We start from the raw sequence: 20,522 nt of genomic DNA, 5'->3' as shown, positions 1-20,522 counted from the left end.
CTACAGGGACAAAAAAAATGAGGGAATGTGGTCTCTAAAAGTCTGCCATTTTGTATAACTAGACATCAAGACATTCAATATGTGGGGTTTTCTCATACCGGTGAGTCAGGAGGAGTTGGATTAAAAAAAACATACAATTTTATATACATTTTAAAACATGAGGCCAATCTGAGATATCTCTTATCTTCCACTTCCCCCATTGTCTGTTTCTGGGTGGTGCACAGTAACCGTCCATTGACAGAAGCAGATGCCACCTACGAAGAGCTTTAAATTAAGCAGAAAAGTTAAAAGTCATAATACAAGGCCAGTGGAGGAATTCCAAGAAAAGAAGTTACAGGAGAGCTTGGCAATTCTTTTCAGTTAAGGACCTTGCCACAGAAATGTGGAATAACTGGCACCAAGATGAAATCAAAATCACAATACAAAGAATCCAGCTGGGATTAAATAAACGGACAAATCATTTTGAAAGCTTAATAGAAAGCTAAACATGGCCTAACTGTAACATTTAACAGCTGTGACAGATAACATTCAAATCAAGGAAAGATCACACCAAAGTTCTGAAAAACATGTTAAAAAGCAAAACTGTTCATATTTGTATGAAAATGTTGAGTTGCATGCTTTGCGAGACCTCCGACTTACCACAGTTTCACTGCAAACATTTAGCAACTAAACAATTTTTCATGTACAGTGCTCATAAAAAGTATCCACCTCCTTTCAGGTTTTCACATTATTGCTTGAATCATAGTGGATTTTGGTATTTTTATACCAATCCACAGGAAAACACTCTTTAATGTCAAAGTGAAAACATATCTTTACGAAACAGTCTGAATTAATTATAAACACAAAGCACAAAAATAATTAAAAATGTAAGTATTCACATCTTTTAATATGACCCACCTAAATCTCCACTAGAGCAGCTAATTGGTTTTAGAAGTCATATGATTAGTTCAATGGTGATCACCTCACTTGATTGCAGAATAAATGCACCTTATCTTTAAGGGCCATCTTGTGGTGAGTCAGTATGGTGGCCAACCTTACACAATGAAGACAAAAGAACACTAAAAGCAACTCTGTGAAAAGGTGATTGAAAAGCACAAGTTAGGCAATGGAGACAAGAAAAAAACCCAGTGTCTTAATATTTCTTGGACTCCAGTTAAATCAGTAATTAAGAAATGGAAAGAGTATGTCACATCTGTAGACCTGCCAAAAGCCTGTCATCCATAAAGACTGAGTGATCAAAAGAAGAAGACTATTGAGGGAGGCCACCAAAAGACCTATGATATTTCTGAAGATGTTACAAGCTACAATATTTGAGATTGGAGAGACTGTGCAGACAACAAATGTTGCATGGGTGCTTCACCACTCACACATTTACGGAAGAATGGCAAAGACAAGGCCACTGTTAAAAAATGCACGTCATCTCGGCTAGAGATTCTGCCTGTGAGAACATGGGAGACTCTGAAATCGGTTGGAAGAAGTCTATGGTATGAGTAGACCTAAACTGAGCTTTTAAATGCCATGTTTGAACACTGCACATTATCAAAAAAAAAAAAAAAACACACACCATCCCACCGTGAAGCATGCTGGTGGCAGCACCAGGCTGTGGAAATGCCTCTCTGAAGCAAGCCCTGTAAGACCCTGTAAGACTTGCAAAAACGAAGAGTAAAATAAATGCTGCAAAATACTGGGAGGAGATTTATTATTTTCTAGCAAGAAAACAAGTACAAACATAAAACTACAGCTACACAGGAATGGTTTATAATTAATATTAATGTCCTGGAGTGGAGTGGCTGAGTCAGAGTCCTGATCTCAATCTAATTAACAATTTGTTGGTGAAATTAATTGTTAATTCACAATCTCCATGCAACCTGACAGTGCTTCAGCAGATTGGAAAAGAAGAATGGGGAAAAATGCCATTTCCAGATGTGGAACGCTCATAGAGAGATCTGTGCACACAGACTTAAAGCTGTCATGGCTGCCAAAGGTGCAACTGCTAAATAGTGACCTAAAGAGGGTGGAAATATAAGCAATTAATTATTTTGTGTTTTATATTTCTAATTTAGACATGTCTGCAGAGATCCATTGTGATTTAATGCTGTATAATAATAAACTCTAACAGTGTGAATACTTTTTATAGGTACTGAAAAGATGAAAAGATAGAAGTTCCCAAAGGTTAGGCAGTGTAGCTTCCCCATTGTTTGAGTTGCTAGACCAACATATTTGGCCTGCACAGCAATAAAGATATGTAAAGATTACCGAAAATATGGCCAGCAATATGGCTGGTAAGAAGACAAGGACACCTGCTTAAACTGTAAATTGGCTGCCAGTAAGATAAGATGTGTGCCAGTAACACTTACACAGTTAAAAAGGTTCCAATCAATGTTGTCATATATAGAACTTATGCCTAAGATAACTATAGGCGTCTCCATTTTAAGGAGCTAATCCATTCCACTTTGTACAGTAATTAATTTGTAATAAACACATAATCAACACTAATTTCAATATTTTCAACATAATATGAGATGAAATTATTAGCACACACATGACAAGCTGCTATGCTTGAGTGGAGGCATTAGCGGCACACATAAAATTACCCTTGAATCCATCTCCATAACCGTGAAAAATCAGCTTTGGTTAATGATTTTATTTATATACCTATTTTATTTTTATTTTTTTTATAAAGTGTCTGTGTGTACTTCAGGTGAACCTAGGATGTCAAATTAGCAGCAGAGGTTACTTCAGGTTATTAAAAAAAAAAAAAAATAGTATTAAACAAGTTAAAATTTTCCAAGACTGTCAGAGTAGACCATGTCTTTAAGTCCTGAGATAGACATGGTTGCTCTCCTTCTCACAATGTCTAGTGCTTCCATGTCTTTTTTGTAGTGTGGTGATCAAAATTGCATACAATACTCCAAATGAAACATTTTAGTTTAAGCAAATTAGAACCACTAGATACTGTATATTAAGTACTGTATGTGACAACTTAAATGAACTACAGTTTTCTCCCATATTGGGATTCAAACTAAAGTCACAAGGCTCTAAATGCATCAGCTGATCACTGCACCACTGGATACTTAGTGGTTCACATTGATCGTTTAAGCAGACATGCAACTTAAGGTCATTCTAAACAAGAATAAAGGGACAGGACTCTTGACAAGAGAATGAGGGGATGATCCATATCATCAATTTAAAAGGTCAATCCCATGTGACTTGCGTTTCCAGTTCATGATGTGCTCTGTTTTTTTAAGAAGTATCTATTTAACAATCTTTAACCAAAATGCATATGTTTTGCAAATTATGAGCATATGACTGGATAACTGACATGGAGTATGTGACAATGAGTCATTTTTTTTTCTTTTTTCATGGATGGTTTTTATATCATTTGATGTTGTACAGCATTGGTCACCATATTCTCCTATTCTATCATAAAATTTCTTCTTTCTATTCTACATGAAAACATGCAATTAATATCTTTTTTCAGCTACCACTGCAAAGGACATGAGGTAAGTAACATATTAAAAATTATCATGTTTGGTTAGTGTATTCCTTTAAGGGAGTTTGAACTTTTGTGTGTTCTTCACAGTATTTCTGTCTCTCAAGGATTTACCATGTACTCCATTTCAGTGTCCTGCATTGTCAGTCTTTCACTGATTTAAATTACATTTATGTGTTTTCTAGACCATTTTTGATGATGAAGAGAGTTACCAGACCACAATTATATATACACTGGAATAGGATTCCTGAAGGAAATGTAGAGAAAAACTTGATTACTAAAATCACTTGTAGTTTTGAATGCTACCAAGTCTTTTAAAATGTGAAAATCTGTAATGGGTTTCCTTTGGCAGTCTGAAACATGTAAAACAGATTTGCAAATAGATTAATTAATTAATGTGATGGGATTAGACTATCAACTATTTATAGATTAAGACTATTACACGGGGAAGGGAGTAGAGAGAAGTAGTTGACAGGTCACAGTTTATCCTGGTACTCCCAACACATTCCTCTATAAATATGTTTAGTCTTATTGAATAAATTCATTATGTGTTTAATGCTTACTATGTCAATTTGTATGAAGAATAAACTATGTGAAAATAGCAATAATGAGAACATGAAAAAAGGACATTTCAGTGACTAAATTTTCTTCATTGGGTTTGTTTTGAATGGTGAAGTCAAAGAGGGATTTGGAAAGCAGAAGCAGTAAAACCCCAGGAAACAGACAAAAGAACAGGTTAAGGATCAAACGCATTAAACAAAATATTGTTTTTTTTCAGTAAATACAATATTTAAATGTTTGTTGAATGTAGAGACTTAACTCTTTCAGGGCGGATGTTGACTTTTGTCAACAGGGAGGGGTTGAGAGCAGCAAGCAACTGCAAATGGTGACAAAACCCACCGTTATGTTTTAGTTTGACTCTCTTTGTTAGAAGGAAAGTGAGCTTTGTTGGTTTGACTGAGATTCCCTGCACTTGCAGGAGCAGTGAAGAGCAAACAACGACCAAAATGGCATCAACATCCGGCAAGAGATTGAAGCAAACTATTCCAAGGACGATGTTTTGTATATTATCACTGAATTGGACTCTGACCTTTCGCAAGTGATCTGGAGATTGAGATTGAAAACGAAAGTGAGGTACCGGCATTCGCTTATCGATCTCCAGCTAATCGCAATGCCAAACACGTTTGTGTAGATGAAGACCACCACTCATAATGACATGAGGTACAAACCAGATTGTATTGTGCTGTGACCACACCTGCTGCTGATCCTGCCACACGTTCCTTCCAGCCGTCATGCTGCCCCTTTAAGCGTCCCAGCAATTGATATTTTAGGTTCATTTATGTGTGAGACCCTTGCTTTGGGTGCTTTTCAGAAAACTGTGTTTTTTGGAAAAAATATTCAGCCCTCAAAGAGTTAAGGTAAATAGGTATGCCTGATCACAAAATTTGACATTTGTGAGTTTATATTTTCTGCTGTCTTTTAACACTTAAGAAACAGTGTAATAGGAAAGACTGGAATAAGTTGGGTCAGAAGAGTTGAAATGTGGGCTTTGGAGGGATCTTGATCATTACCATCCATGACTACCTGTACATGCCTGAAAAGATCATACAATCTCCTGCCACTTTCACCGTTATATACAGACTGACACATTCTAATAACATGGCACGTTAAATGACCAGACAAGCATGCAGCCACTTGGAGAATGTTCATTTAACGAATGATGCACTGACTTCACTTGTAACCAAGTTTCCAGTGTGGTTGGTGGGGAACGTCATGTAGGTTAGGTTATTTCTGAGGATGCTCAATGAAAGATATCTCATTAAAAGTACAGCTTGACCAATTCATAGTTTCTATCACATTTGTTTTTAGAAGTTTAATCATATAATCACTTAAAATTCACTTTTCTTCAAAATGTTACCATTACGTGAATTATGTTTCAGCACCATTGCACGTACAACATCTACAACTTGGCAATAATTTAACGCCACATCACCATCATTTTTATTTCAATAGTTGTCACATGAAAACATGAATATATGCCACAATATTTCTGCATTCAGGGGTTTAGATTTGTGCTATTTTTTAATTATTTAAATAACATAACTAAATTTGTCTCTTTCTGTTTTAGCCTACTAGCATCTATTAATATATTCCTCTTCTCAGCATCTCATTATAAATTACCATGTGTGTCTTACCTTCTTAACATTGATATTGTTTAAGTGCAAAGTGCTTTTATTAAAATCAACAAACAAAAACAAAGTTAAAATAAATAGTGCAGTGCTTCAAAAATAAGTCATTAAATAAATAATCCATAAAACAGGTGAAAGGTGGAGGTTAAAATCCAATAAAAAAATCCTTTAAAACAACGAGGTTAAAATAACGGCTGGAAGCAGTCTTTTAAAACACAAAGTCCGGTGCATCCCTCTTTAATCCGGCAACTCCCCTGCTTCTCCCTTCCAGGCCCCGAAACATGGGAGTCGTCTTACCAACATATGCAGCTCCTTCAATACTGGTCTGGTAGCCCTCCGATCCCTGGCTACATCGGGCACCAGCTGGACCGAGACTTGGGTTTCTTCCCCCCAGCAGCCAGGTCGCTTACGCTGGGGCTCAACATCCCCAAAGCCTCCAAGACTCCGCTCCTTTAGAAGGCCAGTCGTCTCCACTACCGGTCAAACCAGCTCCTTCCAATTGCTCACCTGGAGCGACCGCTTCAATCTGCCCCCTCTGAGAGTTGGCCAAACTCCTCCGGGGCTCTCCTATCAGCTGCCTGCCATTGCTCAAGCAGGCCTGCTGACGGTCGGTCGCACCGGCTCCCCACTTCTCCAGCCTTCTTCTCCCTTAATTTCCCGTTATCTCTCTTTCCTCTGCTCTCCTCTGTCCCCCTCCTAGCCGCCTCGCACTTCTATTTATCACAGGGACGTGGATCAGGTGTGGTAATTAGCAGCTCCCGGCATCAATTACGGATGTGGACGACTCCTCATCTGTGCACTTAAGCGAGGACCGCCTGCATCACGAATTCACATGGGAACCGCTTGGCCACACATACCACGCCCCCTCTCTAAGCCGCGAGTATGGAGATTATTTATTTAAAAAGTGTCCCTTTTGACGTAATCTGTGGACCCGCTACACCACAGAGCCTAAATGAAATTACTTTTAGTCTTTAAATATAAAATTTACATAGTGATATATATAGTATATCGTAGACGAGGAGTCAAAATCTGATTTTAGAATACTTTTACCAGTTCAGCAAAACAGAAAATATCAAGATTTCTCCGATTCTCTAATGCTACAGCAACGCAATTTTCCCTATTAAATATTAATGCTAACTGAGCAATTTGTATTGTAACTAGTTACTGTAAATGTTACTGACAAGTGCCCTAAAACTTGTTTGCAATTTAAGTACTTACACTTAATGTAAATCAAAACATTTTAATCAGAAATGTAATAAACATTACATGTTGTTTTTAAACAATAATTAAGGTATTAAACATATCTGAATATCAAACACAGATAGTTAATTTCTACTATTTTCCCCGCTTCTTTTTACTTTCTCCACTTTAATACATCTCGCTGTTCCTATCAAAATCAGATCCAAATATTTTTTGTAATAAAAAAATTTTCTGTAGTAAAAAATATATGATGAAATATAAAACAGGGAGTGAAAATAAGTCAATACATTTTAAATATTCAAACATGACTGAAGGTAAATAATCCAGGACCACATTCTGTGTTAAGAAGATCACTCCCTGTTGACACTGTGAAACTAATCCAGGTATAACTAAAGGATTGTTCTAGTCTTTAGGTAGTAAACATGAAGGATGTGACTCTTTGATGTACTGGCATTCCTCACAGGGCCGGTTCGTGCTAAGATCCGATGATGTCATTAAAGGTAAGGCCACTCCACAACCCAGAAATGGGCCAAGTGAGCTCAGAAATTGGATGAATATATGAGAGAAAACAAATCCAACAAGAATACATTTTTTTCTCTGTCTGAATTTTTTCCTCTATTTTATATAAAATACTCAAGTTTCTATGAATGTTTTATGTAACAGGAACCTATCAGGGTTAGCCAGGACAAGAGGACTTGACTGCATGCTAACAAAGATTTAAATATCTGTACATGAAATAAGAGATTGTTTTAAAGGAGTCATGAGGGGCATCCTAAAGTGGCTATTGAAGGTTTTGTTTTTATGTTAAGAAAGTTAGAAAGAAACTAAAACAAAAAGCCTGTGCCAGTGTTTGAAACACCAAAATATAAGGGTGAGACTGGCTGAAGAGCCAGCACATTGGCACAACCATTATTAAAAGTTTTTACATTTAAAAAACTCAGTCTGTATACTACCTATACCTATATACTGTACTACCACAGTTCTCACCACTCATTGGAAGTGCCAACCATAAGACCATTTTCCAAAGAAAATCTGATGTTTTTAAGTGTTGAGTTGTCTACAGTTGATTTTTTGACATTCCAATTAATGAGATTTAAAGAATGATGATATTCATCCTGTTGTTAGTTTCTACAGTTCATAACGATTAAAATCATAAATATTGGTTAACTCATTTAGATTTAGGCTTTCAATTTTCCTCAGCACTGATTTTTGACTATAGTTTGAGACAAAAAAACAGCATTCATGCTAGCATCTGAATTTATGTATAGTATTCTAAACATATGGCATACTTCAGAGTATCTAAATATACATTATCTTGAGGGAATACATCAAATTCACTACACACTATTTTAAAGCTCTGAAACTTTAACATAAGGCACTTACCATAAAAAGAAAGGGGACTATTTATTACATTTAAAATAGTACAGCAATAAACTGTTATATCAAGATGACAGTTTGTGACAAGAATATAATAAGGGCATTGCTGTTGTTCCCTTCAGGATTCCACACAGGTTTTTCTATACAAATATACCACTCCAGAGATGTACACGCAGTCATTCTCTGAAACTGCTCTTTCCCATTTTTCTACTTCTCGAACTGCTATTTTTTCCCACATTCCCTTTTCCTCCATTGATCTCTGAAGGGATTCCAGCTGATCTTTATACTGTATATTGGAGTTGTTGGCTCTTGTTGTCATACATATATATCCACCTAAAAGAGAGATGTTTTCCATTTTTTAAAACTAGAATACATGAGATTAAAATGAAAAGTATTATGCTTTGAAGAAAATATTTGTACTGAATTTAATAGGTCTAATTAAGAATTAAATGACTCATTCAATACAAAAATAAACTATCAATACTCAAAATTGTGGTGTAATTTTATTATTTATATGATTTTTTCAAATATAAAATTCCCTGCTACTGACAGTATTTCAGGCATGATTTAAATACAAAGGTACTGTACATTATTAACATATAATTAAAAGTAACAGGTTAACCAACTACATTGGATTGGGTTTAGCAAGTTAGAAATTGAAAAACTGCTAAAAGCTGTATTCTGCATAAAACTGACATATTTGCTCAAATATCAAAAAATAATCAAAATTACTCTTAACCATGAATATTAAAAGATACACTATTACTTAAAATTTTACATCTTTGGAAACAAAACCAAGGTAACTGAGCAAACTGCAGAAAAAAATCTAAGCAAACTACACTGTTATCCAGTACCATCTCAAGTTGCATATTTAATTTTGGTATGAACAAATCTAAATGACCTGTCTAAAATATGGCACTAAATCACAGATAATCTGCGAAATTTCCACCTTGGGATGAACAAAAATGTAAAAATTTGAGCTATACAGAGACTTTATTTTAATAATCCGTATTATTGGCTATTGAAAATTGTAGTTTACTTAGATATGTATAAAATACAACCTCAGGAAAAAATAAATGTAATAGCAAAATAAATGTACATGCACCATGAACATAAACATGTTTGACACTGAAATTACTTAGTTTTTCTGGTTATGTTTCTTTTTTAAAAACATAAAAAGTATGAAGGAAGAAGATAAAGAACATACCTGGCTTTGTTACTTGCCAGAGCTCCCAAATGACTTTGACTGGCACTTGTCCAACGCTGAGTGCACCAACTATAAGTACTGCATCATAAAAAGCTGCATAAGGGGGGAAAAAAAATTATTTGAATTAGACATTGAGATTTATAATTTCCTTATTATGAACTAAATTACAATACCTAAGAATGGAATATGCCAGGGGTGGGCAAAGTCATTCCTGGAGGGCCGCAGTGGCTGCAGGTTTTTGTTCCAACCCAATTGCTTAATAAGAATCACTTATTGCTCTAGAAACACTCCTGCTTCATTTTAGTTATCTCCCTCACTAAGATTTTGAACCCTTATTGCTTATTTAAGTCTTGAACAGCTGCATTCTTGGTTTTTAATTGCTCCTTATTAGCAATAAGATGCAAATGACAAAAGAAACCAGCAGTTATCCATTTTGCTTGTTCCCCTTTAAACCTATGTGTATTTATCGTGCACTATTTGGTTTAATTAAATACTTGGAAGGAAAAAGAAGAGAAAAAAGTGAAGGGTTGAAAATTACCCATCCGTTTTACACTTCAAAGTATTTGGATGATATCCTTAGAATGGAAAAAAAATCTAGGATATGAGAATGACTTGACATAGCAGAGTTAAAGCACTAACAAGCTATGGAATGTAATTATTGGCAAGGATCGTTTTCTAATTAACTCTTTTAGGGCTGATGTCGACTTTTGTCAAAATTCAGGGGTAGAGGATGGTAATCAGCTGTAAACTATGACAAAACTCTCCCTTACGTTTTAGTTCAACTCTCTTTGCTAGAAGGAAAGCTACTTAGCTTTATTGATTTTACCTCGATTCCCTGCACAGGCTTGAGTAGCGAAGAGCAAAAACCTCTAAAATGGCATCGACAACTGGTGAGAGACCAAAGCGAATGTGCAAAGCAAAATATTCCATGGATGTTTTACGTCATTTTGTTGAATAGGACTCTTACTTGTTGTACTCCGAGTTTGATGCAATTGATCAGGAGATGGATATCAAAAATGAAAGTGGTGTACCAGCATCATCTGCTCGGTCCCCAACTGATCATGGTGCTGAACACTTTCATGTAGCTGATATGCCTACAGCAGCATTCGCCTGGGATGATCACCACTTATGATGACAAGAGATACAAACCATATTGCGTCACACTGAGACCACTACCGCCACCCTCCTGCTATGATGCTGAACATGTGCCAGCAACAGCCACAGCACATAGTAACAGATGTTTTATGTGTGAAACCATTGCCTTGTGTGCTTTACAGAAAACTGGAGTTTTTTGGAAAAATAATTCAGCCCTCAAAGAGTTAAGCAACTGGGTTAGAACAAAAACCCGCAGCCACTGCGGCCCTCCAGGAATTACTTTGCTCACCCATGGAATATGCTAAATTATACTTCAAAACGGTTATACTAATTTTAGTGCAGTAGTTCAAGGACCTTGAATATGGAAGCTAATTTGTCGCAGACATTACATAGTTTACCGGTTGCATATAAAGGATGGCACCCTTAAAAGAAGCATATATATAAAGCTGCACAAAACCAGCAATGAGAGTGAGAAAAACATAATGAAGTAAAACCATTATTAATAATACAGGTGTTTCTTGGGAGAAGAATTTTGACCCAATACCCTACCACTTCCTTGTATTTCAGAATTCAGAAATGCTATATTGAGCTTGAGTTGATGTGACCTGCACAAGGTGAACACATTTCCCAAATCATAATGAAGGGCTAGACAGGACAGAGTCAATAAATCAAAGCATTTCATGAAATATAATGCTTACAAATTTGTAAAGCGTCTTTCACAGCATTGTGTTGCTTTAAAGCAATCTTTCCAGCACCTGCTCCATGACTTGAGCCTATATTGCTCTAAGGTGGAAGGAAATCAGTTTCATCACCTGTGTCTGAGTAATGCAAGTGTAGCTGAGTTCAAACAGAATTAACCACTTGCTGTCAGACAGCGGAGGTGAGGAACCAGCTTCACACGCACACACACAGATCTATGGCGATGGCTCATAACATGAAGGCTACCCATGCAGAGACAATCTAGCTACACAAGCTATTTATGAACACTGATTTTTCTTATGTTGCTGTTTCTTATTAAACTGCACCAATGGTACTGATATTTTTAAAAGACCCGCTCTATATATTAAATATCCAAATACAATATGTTACATATACTTGTGATCACTTGCAAATAATTAAAAATCACAATATAACCATATATGCAAAAAATATGCAAAGAAATGAATTGTTACAGTCCTGGCAAAAAGGACCATAAAGACTCCTTAGAGTTTTCTCCTTTTTAACTTTATGTCTCCTACTTTTTTTATTTACACCATTAAACACCCTCTTTACTTTGTTGCTTAACAATAAGGTGTTCCTTACAATGCCACATTTAGTGTATAACAACATTACTAGTCAGGACACAGAACAACTATCCACAAACACAATTACCCTCTCCAAATATCAACCACATCTAATCTTTTTTATTTTTGTTTAAGAATATAGTCAGAAACATATCTTTTTACTTTTTATGTAGATTCTTAATTCTAAATTTGGTTCTAATTGAACCAAAAGTGAAGGTTTTCCTGGTTGAATTTTCTGTCATGATGTAAACTGAGCAGGGACAGTTAAATAACATGTTCCTTCAAAGCAGTAATTCTAGCCATGGCAATCCTCCAGGGAGTGAGTTTGAGATCTCTTCTGTAAACACTGCAAAGTGGATGAAATGACTACTTTTTAATAATCAGTGGTATGCCAAAACCTTGAAAATAATACACTGTGGTACAAAATCTAACAAAGATAAATAAAGCACAAACTATCAAGCTTCAAAAAATGTGTAGCAATAATAAACAGACTTGCATTCTATCACAATGCAGATACATACAGTACATACATAAAATAGGTTACACTCAGTTATCATCTAGCCTGCAATTTTCCTTTTTTCAGAATTTATAAATGCTTCACTTGGCCTTTACCTGACAATTTAAGATATTAAAAAAAACAAAATAAGAAAATAAGAAAGCAACATGAAAAGCACACAAAAACAAACATTGTAGACAATATTCAATTATAAAAGAAAACCTAACATAAGGAGATAATTTAACAATAATTTTGAAAGATGCAAGTGATTAGGGGTTGCATGTGTGTACTATAATGAACACTTGCCACATCAACGGACAGATGCTGCCTTACCCCGACACAACTCAGATAAGCTCTGTTCTTGCAACTGTTAAAATAAAAAGTTTTAAAAAATCACATAGAATGTACTGATAAAAATATCAAAGATTAAGTAAAGTGACATGCCAGTGTTCTGAAACTGGGTAAAAGTTTGTAACTTACAATGAAATAAAATATGACTATTAACTATGTAGGCCACCTGCTCCTGGGAACACTCAAGACTTTAGAAATGGGTTTATACCATTGCCTTCATCAATACCCCACCATAATTTGATCACAGAGGTACACAGAGAGATCGTTATACTTCATGGATTAGTTTTTGTCCTGATATGCAGTGTAAATTGTGGGACCTTTATACACAGATGTGTGCCTTTCTAAGTTATCAGTTCAACTTGTCACATGATGACTCCAAATAAGTTCTAGACACCTTTAAGAAAACCTTTGTTAATTTTGTAATTATGAGTTATTGAATGTGGACTGATGGGCAAAAATGTAAAATTTATTAATTTCAAATAAAATCTAAGTGAAGGGGTGTAAATACTTTCTGATTTCACTACATATTAAGATTATGTTGATCAGTGAATCTTTATTAGCCTGACATGAGTATGTGTAGGCTTCTGTCTGAGGTTGGCTCCTTTAGGGATACAGTATACTGTATTTATGTGCCCCACTATACGAGAAAAGAACATTACATTTGAGTACTTAAAAATACCATATTTATAGAATAAAACACTTCTCCAATCATTTTCAAAACAGTACATTTTTCGTTCAGAGTGCAGAGGAGCTGGAGTCTGTCATGATAGAAAAAAGGAGCAATTCACTGGGCACTGATAATAAATTAAACATCTCTCAAGAATTTTTTAAAAGAAATGTAAATGTTAATTTCACTCACCCCCCCATATGTGTCATAAAATAACTGGGTGGCTAAAAGTAAGTACATTGTATTTCCTTAGAAAAATGTTTATATTGTGGACACCAAATGGCAGTTGTTTTTGTAATATATAAAATATGTCTTTACAGCAATAGATCTGGCCATGAATAAGCTGTGAAAACTGTTATTATAACCTAAGCAACATTTGCTAAACCTAACATTGCATTGTGGTGACACCAGTAACTGTGAATTAGCATTTTTATCCACCCTGCTGAATGATCTGTGTTTCACATATCTGTTCCAATTTTCTCTCTTCTAGAAGCAACGGTTACAGTATGTCAAAGCAATTTACAAAAAAACTTATTAAAGAAATGACATAAAGTTACATACAAATGGGAGATGAAAGAGTCTCCGTTCCAAGCATGCAATACTTCAGATTTTGGTATAATCCTTTGGTTTTGGCCATTTCAAGCATTCCTTCACTACCATCGATACCATGGAAATTCCTGAAGCCCATTTTGTTTAGCTAAACCAACAAAACAATTGAAGAAAAGACATTAGTGGTGATTATAGACATTTACAGTTCAGTCAAACTTAATTCCAAAAATATAAATAATACTTGTTAGGCTTAAGAAAAAAATAAGTTTGGGAGTAGTAGAACATAGTTAAATCCTAAAATCTATTAATAAAGGTGACAGTTAAAAATCTGAACAGAACTAATATACCATCCAAGAAACAAACACAATGATAAAGCAAAAATTGCTGAGAGGCAGACTGTAAGTTAATGAGGATAGTTATGCACACTAGCAAGCAGAGGAAAAGGCAACAACATAAATGATGGCTTAACAAAGATGCTCTGAGTGTAAAAACAAATTATAATGGGTTGTATTAAGCTGACGTCATTATCAAAGTACGCATAAATGAAAACGAGGTGGCGGCCATTTTACAGGGGAAACGAGTAATTTAATGAATGCATTGAGAACATCAGTTTATATTTGATAAATATTTTGGCAGGTCCTGCCTGATGCTAATGATGCACAGAGCACACAGGCCATGTTCAATCAGCAGATAGAGCACGATGACAAGGAGAATGAAGAATTACCATCAGTTGAATCAGCAAGTACACACAGAAAGGCACAGACAGATATCATGGGTAGCTACGTAGAGGGCCTGGAAAAAGAAGTGTGCACTTTAATGCATGAAGTGCAGCAATGTACAGAAAAAGTAAAGTCATTCACTTTGTGTGAAGACCAGTTCAAAGATAACTATGATAAAGTTTGTTATTACACTGGTCTCCATAGTTATTCTACTCTGATGAAGATGAACAAGTATGTTGAACCTCGTTTGTCTTAGGGCACAAATTCTTATTTGTCCAAATTTCAGCGCTTACTGCTGACACTTATGAAACTAAGATTGCATCTTGGGCATCAGATTCTTGCTGACATGTTTCATAAAGAACAGTGTCCAATGTATTTTTAAAAGTTCTGCATGTGCTTTGTGAAAAGTTGAAGCATTTAATTGGATGGCCTGAGAGGGAGGAACTGAGAAAAAACAAGCCTGTAGAATTTATAAGGTCGTTTGGTCGTAAAATACCTGTGATAATGGACTGTTTTGAAATTTTTATTGATAGACCCTCCCAGCTATCGGCGCAGGCACAAACCTATACTTCGTACAACCACAAAAACACTGACAAATACTTAATAGCGATACCACCCCAAAGAGTAGTGACATTTGTATCCCAGGGTTGGGGAGGTCGGCTAGTGACAAACATTACTGAAAATTATGAATTTTTAAATAAGCTTCAGTTTGGAGATGTTGTTCTGCCTGACAGAGGTTTTGATATTGCAGAAAGTGTGGGACTACTGTGTGCCAAAGTTAAAATCCCAGATTTCACAAAAGCCAGAAGCCAGATGCCTGCATGGCATATTGAAAGAACCAGGAAGATTGCACATCTCTGAAACCATGAAAAACGTGTTATTGGAAATAGCACCCAGACATATTCCATTTTGAAAAGTATTATTCCAATAGATTACCTAATTAAACAGAAAGGAAAGACACCAACCCTGGATAAAATTGTTTTAGTGTGTTGTGCTTTATCAAACATGTGCCCTTTAGTTGTACGTTTTACTTAATTGTACCAATTAATACATAATTAACACAGTTTGATAGATGCCTTGCTGATGGTCCAATTATTATTCACTTAGGATAAATGATCATGACAATTACTCGCTTCTTGATAGTTTTCTGTGTATGTATACTGTAGTCTGTGCATGCATGAGAGAGAACCTTAGAGAGAATGTAACCAAAAATGTTGAATGCATAATGCTAGGTAACATTTTCGTAATATAAAACTTTATTTCATTATATAAAGTCCCAAGCTGTCTTATTTAGAAGAAAAACAAGTTTCCTACTGCGAAATTGTAAACTATTTAGCTTATTTTAATACAATATAGCAATATATATAAAGTTTAAACACACCTCCTCATTCAATGTGTTTTCTTTATTTTCATGACCATTTACATTGGTAGATTCTCACTGAAAAATGGTTTTATTTCAGGTGACTACCTGTTGAAGCTCATCGAGAGAATGCCAAGAGTGTGCAAAGCAGTAATCAGAGCAAAGGGTGGCTATTTTGAAGAAACTAGAATATAAAACATGTTTTCAGTTATTTCACCATTTTTTTGTTAAGTACATAACTCCACATGTGTTCATTCATAGTTTTGATGCCTATTACAAAAGAAAACCTTGGAAGGCTTGGAAGGAGACGAGACACAATTTTCTCGGAGACACTGTAACGTCCCACAAGACAAGGCAGTGCTGTATAGGCTTTTAATTGTTCAAAGTGGGTGGTCAAGCGAAGCGAGCAGGGAGTAAAGCTCCTCCAGTTAGAATAAATTGTAAGCCAATTAATAGCATTACTCTTACAATGTGATATACAAACAAAGACTGACCCTTCATTACAAATACAATCTCATGAAACAAGAATAATTACACTTGTGTCATTCTGTAAATGTACTTTTAAAAAATTATAATCATTCAGAAAAAATAATAATAAAAATAATTTGGACATGTTGAACCAGTAGTTTTCATCCTGTGGTTCACTGTTGGGATTACAGTGGCAGTGAGATGGTGGTAATCACATACATAAACTGAGGAGTGTGACGCTTCAGGCATAATTTTTTTCATCCCCAGCAGTAAGCACAAAGTGAATCAGAAGGTGAGAATCTCTCTCCCTCCTGAACAATGAAGGTATACATTAAGTCTATTATTTCTTTTGTTTGAGGGGATAAAGACGTAATTTGTAATAAATAAAAAAATTTCCATAGAGTATTCTGTGCTCTTTAAGAAAGCTTTCAGATAGCAAATTCTTGTGTTGTGGTAGTGTGGAAGATGCAGGTTCATGGTTGTTGGATGTAGAGTAGAATAATACTTTGCTAATCTTTTGTGTTGTTTCAGTTTGTCAACAACATTTTGAAGCTTTCCTAAAGAACTGAAAACTCTAAAATTTCCAGATAAATGGTGTGACGTGGACATGTCTATTATGTCCATAGTAACCTGACCATTTTGCTGCTTTTTGTAATGTGTAACAAGCAATACCAAACATCAATTTTTGCATTACATTCATGTTCAAAACAACCATTAATATTCAGGCCATGAAAGCATTTGTGAATGTTTCTGTAGGCTGGGTAATCACAGTCTTTGACAAAAGTAAATTTACTGTCTAAAATTCCTCTTGCAAACTCTAAATTTTGTATAGTGTTTTAACTTCTTACCCAGGAAACCACTAGGCCCGTTCCACAGGCCACATCTAGTACCACAGCAAGGTCTCGATTTCCTTGGAAAGCAGATGATAGTGTCTCTGCAGCCAGGTAAGGAGCCCTGTATTCCAGTGTTTCCACATCCTAACAGCCAGCATGTGAAAAAAAGAAACTCAAATTACAATTTTTACTTTAAGTTAACTATAAACGAAAACAACCAAATGTCACGTTTCAATTCATTTGGTGAACATACCCGCCGGGCTGTGAGCTGTACAAAGACAAGCTTTTCTACTGACGTTACCAAGATATTATCACATTCCACAGAACTGATATAACCACATTCCAATTATATTACTAGTTTCCTTACTTATACAAATAATATAAATATTTTTAAATATGTTATTTAATTTTTTTTAAAGCTGCAAAGAAAACTGTGTTAATGAAAACTAGGTCTAAATTTTATAATTGGCACCAAAATATTCTCAACAAGTTTCTTTGTTTAGAAAACTATGCATAAATACAGTAATCAGGAAACACCATTCATTGTGCACTTAATTTCATTAAAAAATACTGTTAAGGCAACAAGTTATGGACATAAGTATCAAATCAATTTCTAAAATCACATCTTACTTAAAAGGTTTATGGTGAGGAGGCCAGCATTAAGAATACCCAGTTTAAAAGATCATAAAGTACAACTCTTTTAAATCAGACATTCTTATTGCTGGTCCCTTTACTTTCAGCTGATTCCTTAATTGGAAATTAATTATTTTTGTTAACACAGATATATTAGCCCCTGTTTATGTTGAGGCAAGTTATGAGTGTCACACACGTGCGAATAGGAGGACGTTGTGTGGACCAAGTAATGGTAATTCCATGCCAGGCCAGGGGAGGGCCGGGTGCATTAAACCTTCTCCTGCTATCTCTACAGACCAGCCGCGGGAAAACCTATCTGAATCAAGAACGTCACTTCCAGTTCCGGCGCCTAGAACGACGTCACTCCCAGTTCCGGTGCTTAGAACGACGTCACTCCCAGTTCCGGTGCTTAGAACGACGTCACTCCCAGTTCCGGTGCTTAGAACGACGTCACTTCCAGTTCCGGTGCTTAGAAGATTGTCACTTCCGGTCCTGGCTCCCAGGCTGATGTCAGAGAAACATCACTTCCGGTCAACCCACATCACTTCCAGTTAACATACATCACTTCCTGTCTGACCATTTAAAACCGCCATCTTTTCAAACCTTCACCAGTTCTGTTTTGGACACCGTACTATCATCATCATTAACTGAACTTAAAAGAATCCTTTGCAGCTAGGAATATTATACGGATGGCTGCCCCAAACCTTTTTCTACGTGTGTCGAGTCGCTTCCTTTTACAGTGGCGTAGCCGGCAGGATAACAGCCTCCAGGAGAGAATGGAGGATAAACCTTAACCAAGGCTCGACATACGCTCATAATCCAACAAACTATCAGATGGGTAAGTACCGCTCCCGAGTTGCCGAGTGGGCGTCAGTTGGGGCATGTCGGGGAAAGCTTGAGTATGCTTCGACCCATCATCCTTTTAAAGGTATGGGGAAAAATAGCCCCGGGAACCACAGACTAAAGCCAAGTGCGTCAGGGGACGCCTTGGGTTCTTATTATGGCCTCCTGGGTGTGGGGACTGCCCCATCATATCCCACGAAGGGCAAGCCCTTTAATAAAGATGGGAGAAACCCAGGCTGGCAGGTGAGAAACATAATGGCCTGGACATTTAAGCCCGCTAAGGCAACCAGGAAACAGGCCGTGGCTTTATGGGCTAAGGTGGTTGGCTAAAACCCCATGAAAATTCCAATCACCAAATAGCGGAGCAGGTGGCCTGCGCTTTGTTGCTCCAAAGCCTACCTGGGAAAATCACCCAGCCGGCCTGGGAATATACTGATATTGTCTCACTAATTGAGGTAATAGATCGCATAAAGGCAGAAACTGGCTTGTGAGGGTCAGAATGGGACTCGGGTGAACCCGGGCGTGTTTGTGTCCCTAATACAGAGTCCCGCGGCTATAATACAAAGCATATTTGAGTGGACCCTGAGACGTGTCAGCAGGCCCTGCGAAGCAACAAAGGAGTCTGTGGAATAATGTGGGAGGAGGCACGGTGCGCTCTTGCTAATCCACTGGCTTGTTCGCATACGGGAGAAGTGCTAGTTAATGGAATTAAAGTAATCGCTTTATTTGATTCCGGCAGTAACATTTCCATTGTTGCTTGCCATTTGATATTACCGTGACAATGGTGTAAGAATAAGACCTGCATTACCTGTATTCACGGGGATGTTCGGTATTATCGATCCACCAACTGCTTCATCTGTCAGGACGGCATAGTTAAAAAGTGGCCGTGATGGATAATCCTCCTTTTCCCATGATACTAGGAAGAAATTGGGTCAACATAAATAGCGGTGATACAGGCACTTCTCCTCGATCACTAGGTCTAGTCACGGACGCTGATTCTGCGCCCTCAACTTCCTCCACGCCGTGTTTACAGCCGGCAGAGGAGCGGACTTCGGCCTCTGGTGATGACGACGAAACACCAGGGATGTCGCAACCCGAGACGCCATCAGCAAGCTCTACGACGGCTCTGGACGAAAACCCACCCCTTGAGGTCGAATCCGATCCTCTCTCACGTCTGCAGTTTGAATTCAGGCAGACGCCGGCTTTATTTAAAAGGGAGCAACGGAATGACTCCCCCCTTAAATTTGCAAAGAATGCAGTCGTTCTAATAGACAGCCAATGCACCTCGCATCCAATGCCACAGGGTCCTCACTTTGTGCTTAATAATGATCTGTTATACCGGGTGGCAGAACATGAGGGACACATGAGGTCACTGTTGTTAGTACCGCGGACTTACCGGCGACAGGTCTGTGAACTAGCACATACCAATCTGCTGGGAGCCCATTTGGGTCCCGAAAAAACACTTGAGAGAATTAAGCTCCGATTTTTTGGCCCGGAATTAACAAGGAGGTTCGCCGCTTTTGTACATCCTGTCCGGAATGTCAATTGAGGCAAATTCCTAGGAGGAACTGTGCTCCTCTAATTCCCTTACCCTTAATAGATATCCCTTTTGAACGTATTGGGGTCGACCTGGTGGGACCTATAGAACCCTCGGCCAGAGGTCATAAATATATAATGGTCCTGGTAGATTATGCTACCCGGTTTCCAGAGGCTGTTCTGCTGCGCTCAGCTACTTCAAAAGCTATCGCACGGTAACTAG

The 20,522-nt window shown here is 37.0% G+C and overlaps 1 protein-coding gene across 1 annotated transcript in view; it reads right to left on the bottom strand.

The window, feature by feature from the left end:
• Nucleotides 1-6,906: 6,906 nt before the first annotated feature.
• Nucleotides 6,907-20,522, bottom strand: part of mettl27 (methyltransferase like 27) — a 49,323-nt gene continuing 35,707 nt past the window's right edge. Inside the window, exons 2-5 of the mRNA XM_039756961.1 lie at nt 17,303-17,431; nt 13,920-14,055; nt 9,467-9,559; nt 6,907-8,592 (exon numbers count right to left, since the gene is read on the bottom strand). Coding sequence (XP_039612895.1) covers nt 8,378-8,592; nt 9,467-9,559; nt 13,920-14,055; nt 17,303-17,431 — 573 coding nt within the window. The 3' untranslated portion in view covers nt 6,907-8,377. The remainder of the gene's footprint in view (nt 8,593-9,466; nt 9,560-13,919; nt 14,056-17,302; nt 17,432-20,522) is intronic.

The sequence above is a fragment of the Polypterus senegalus genome, chromosome 6, assembly GCF_016835505.1.
Source record: "Polypterus senegalus isolate Bchr_013 chromosome 6, ASM1683550v1, whole genome shotgun sequence".
In the NCBI taxonomy this organism is placed as follows: Eukaryota; Metazoa; Chordata; class Cladistia; order Polypteriformes; family Polypteridae; genus Polypterus; species Polypterus senegalus.
This window is presented reverse-complemented; position numbering and strand designations above follow the sequence as displayed.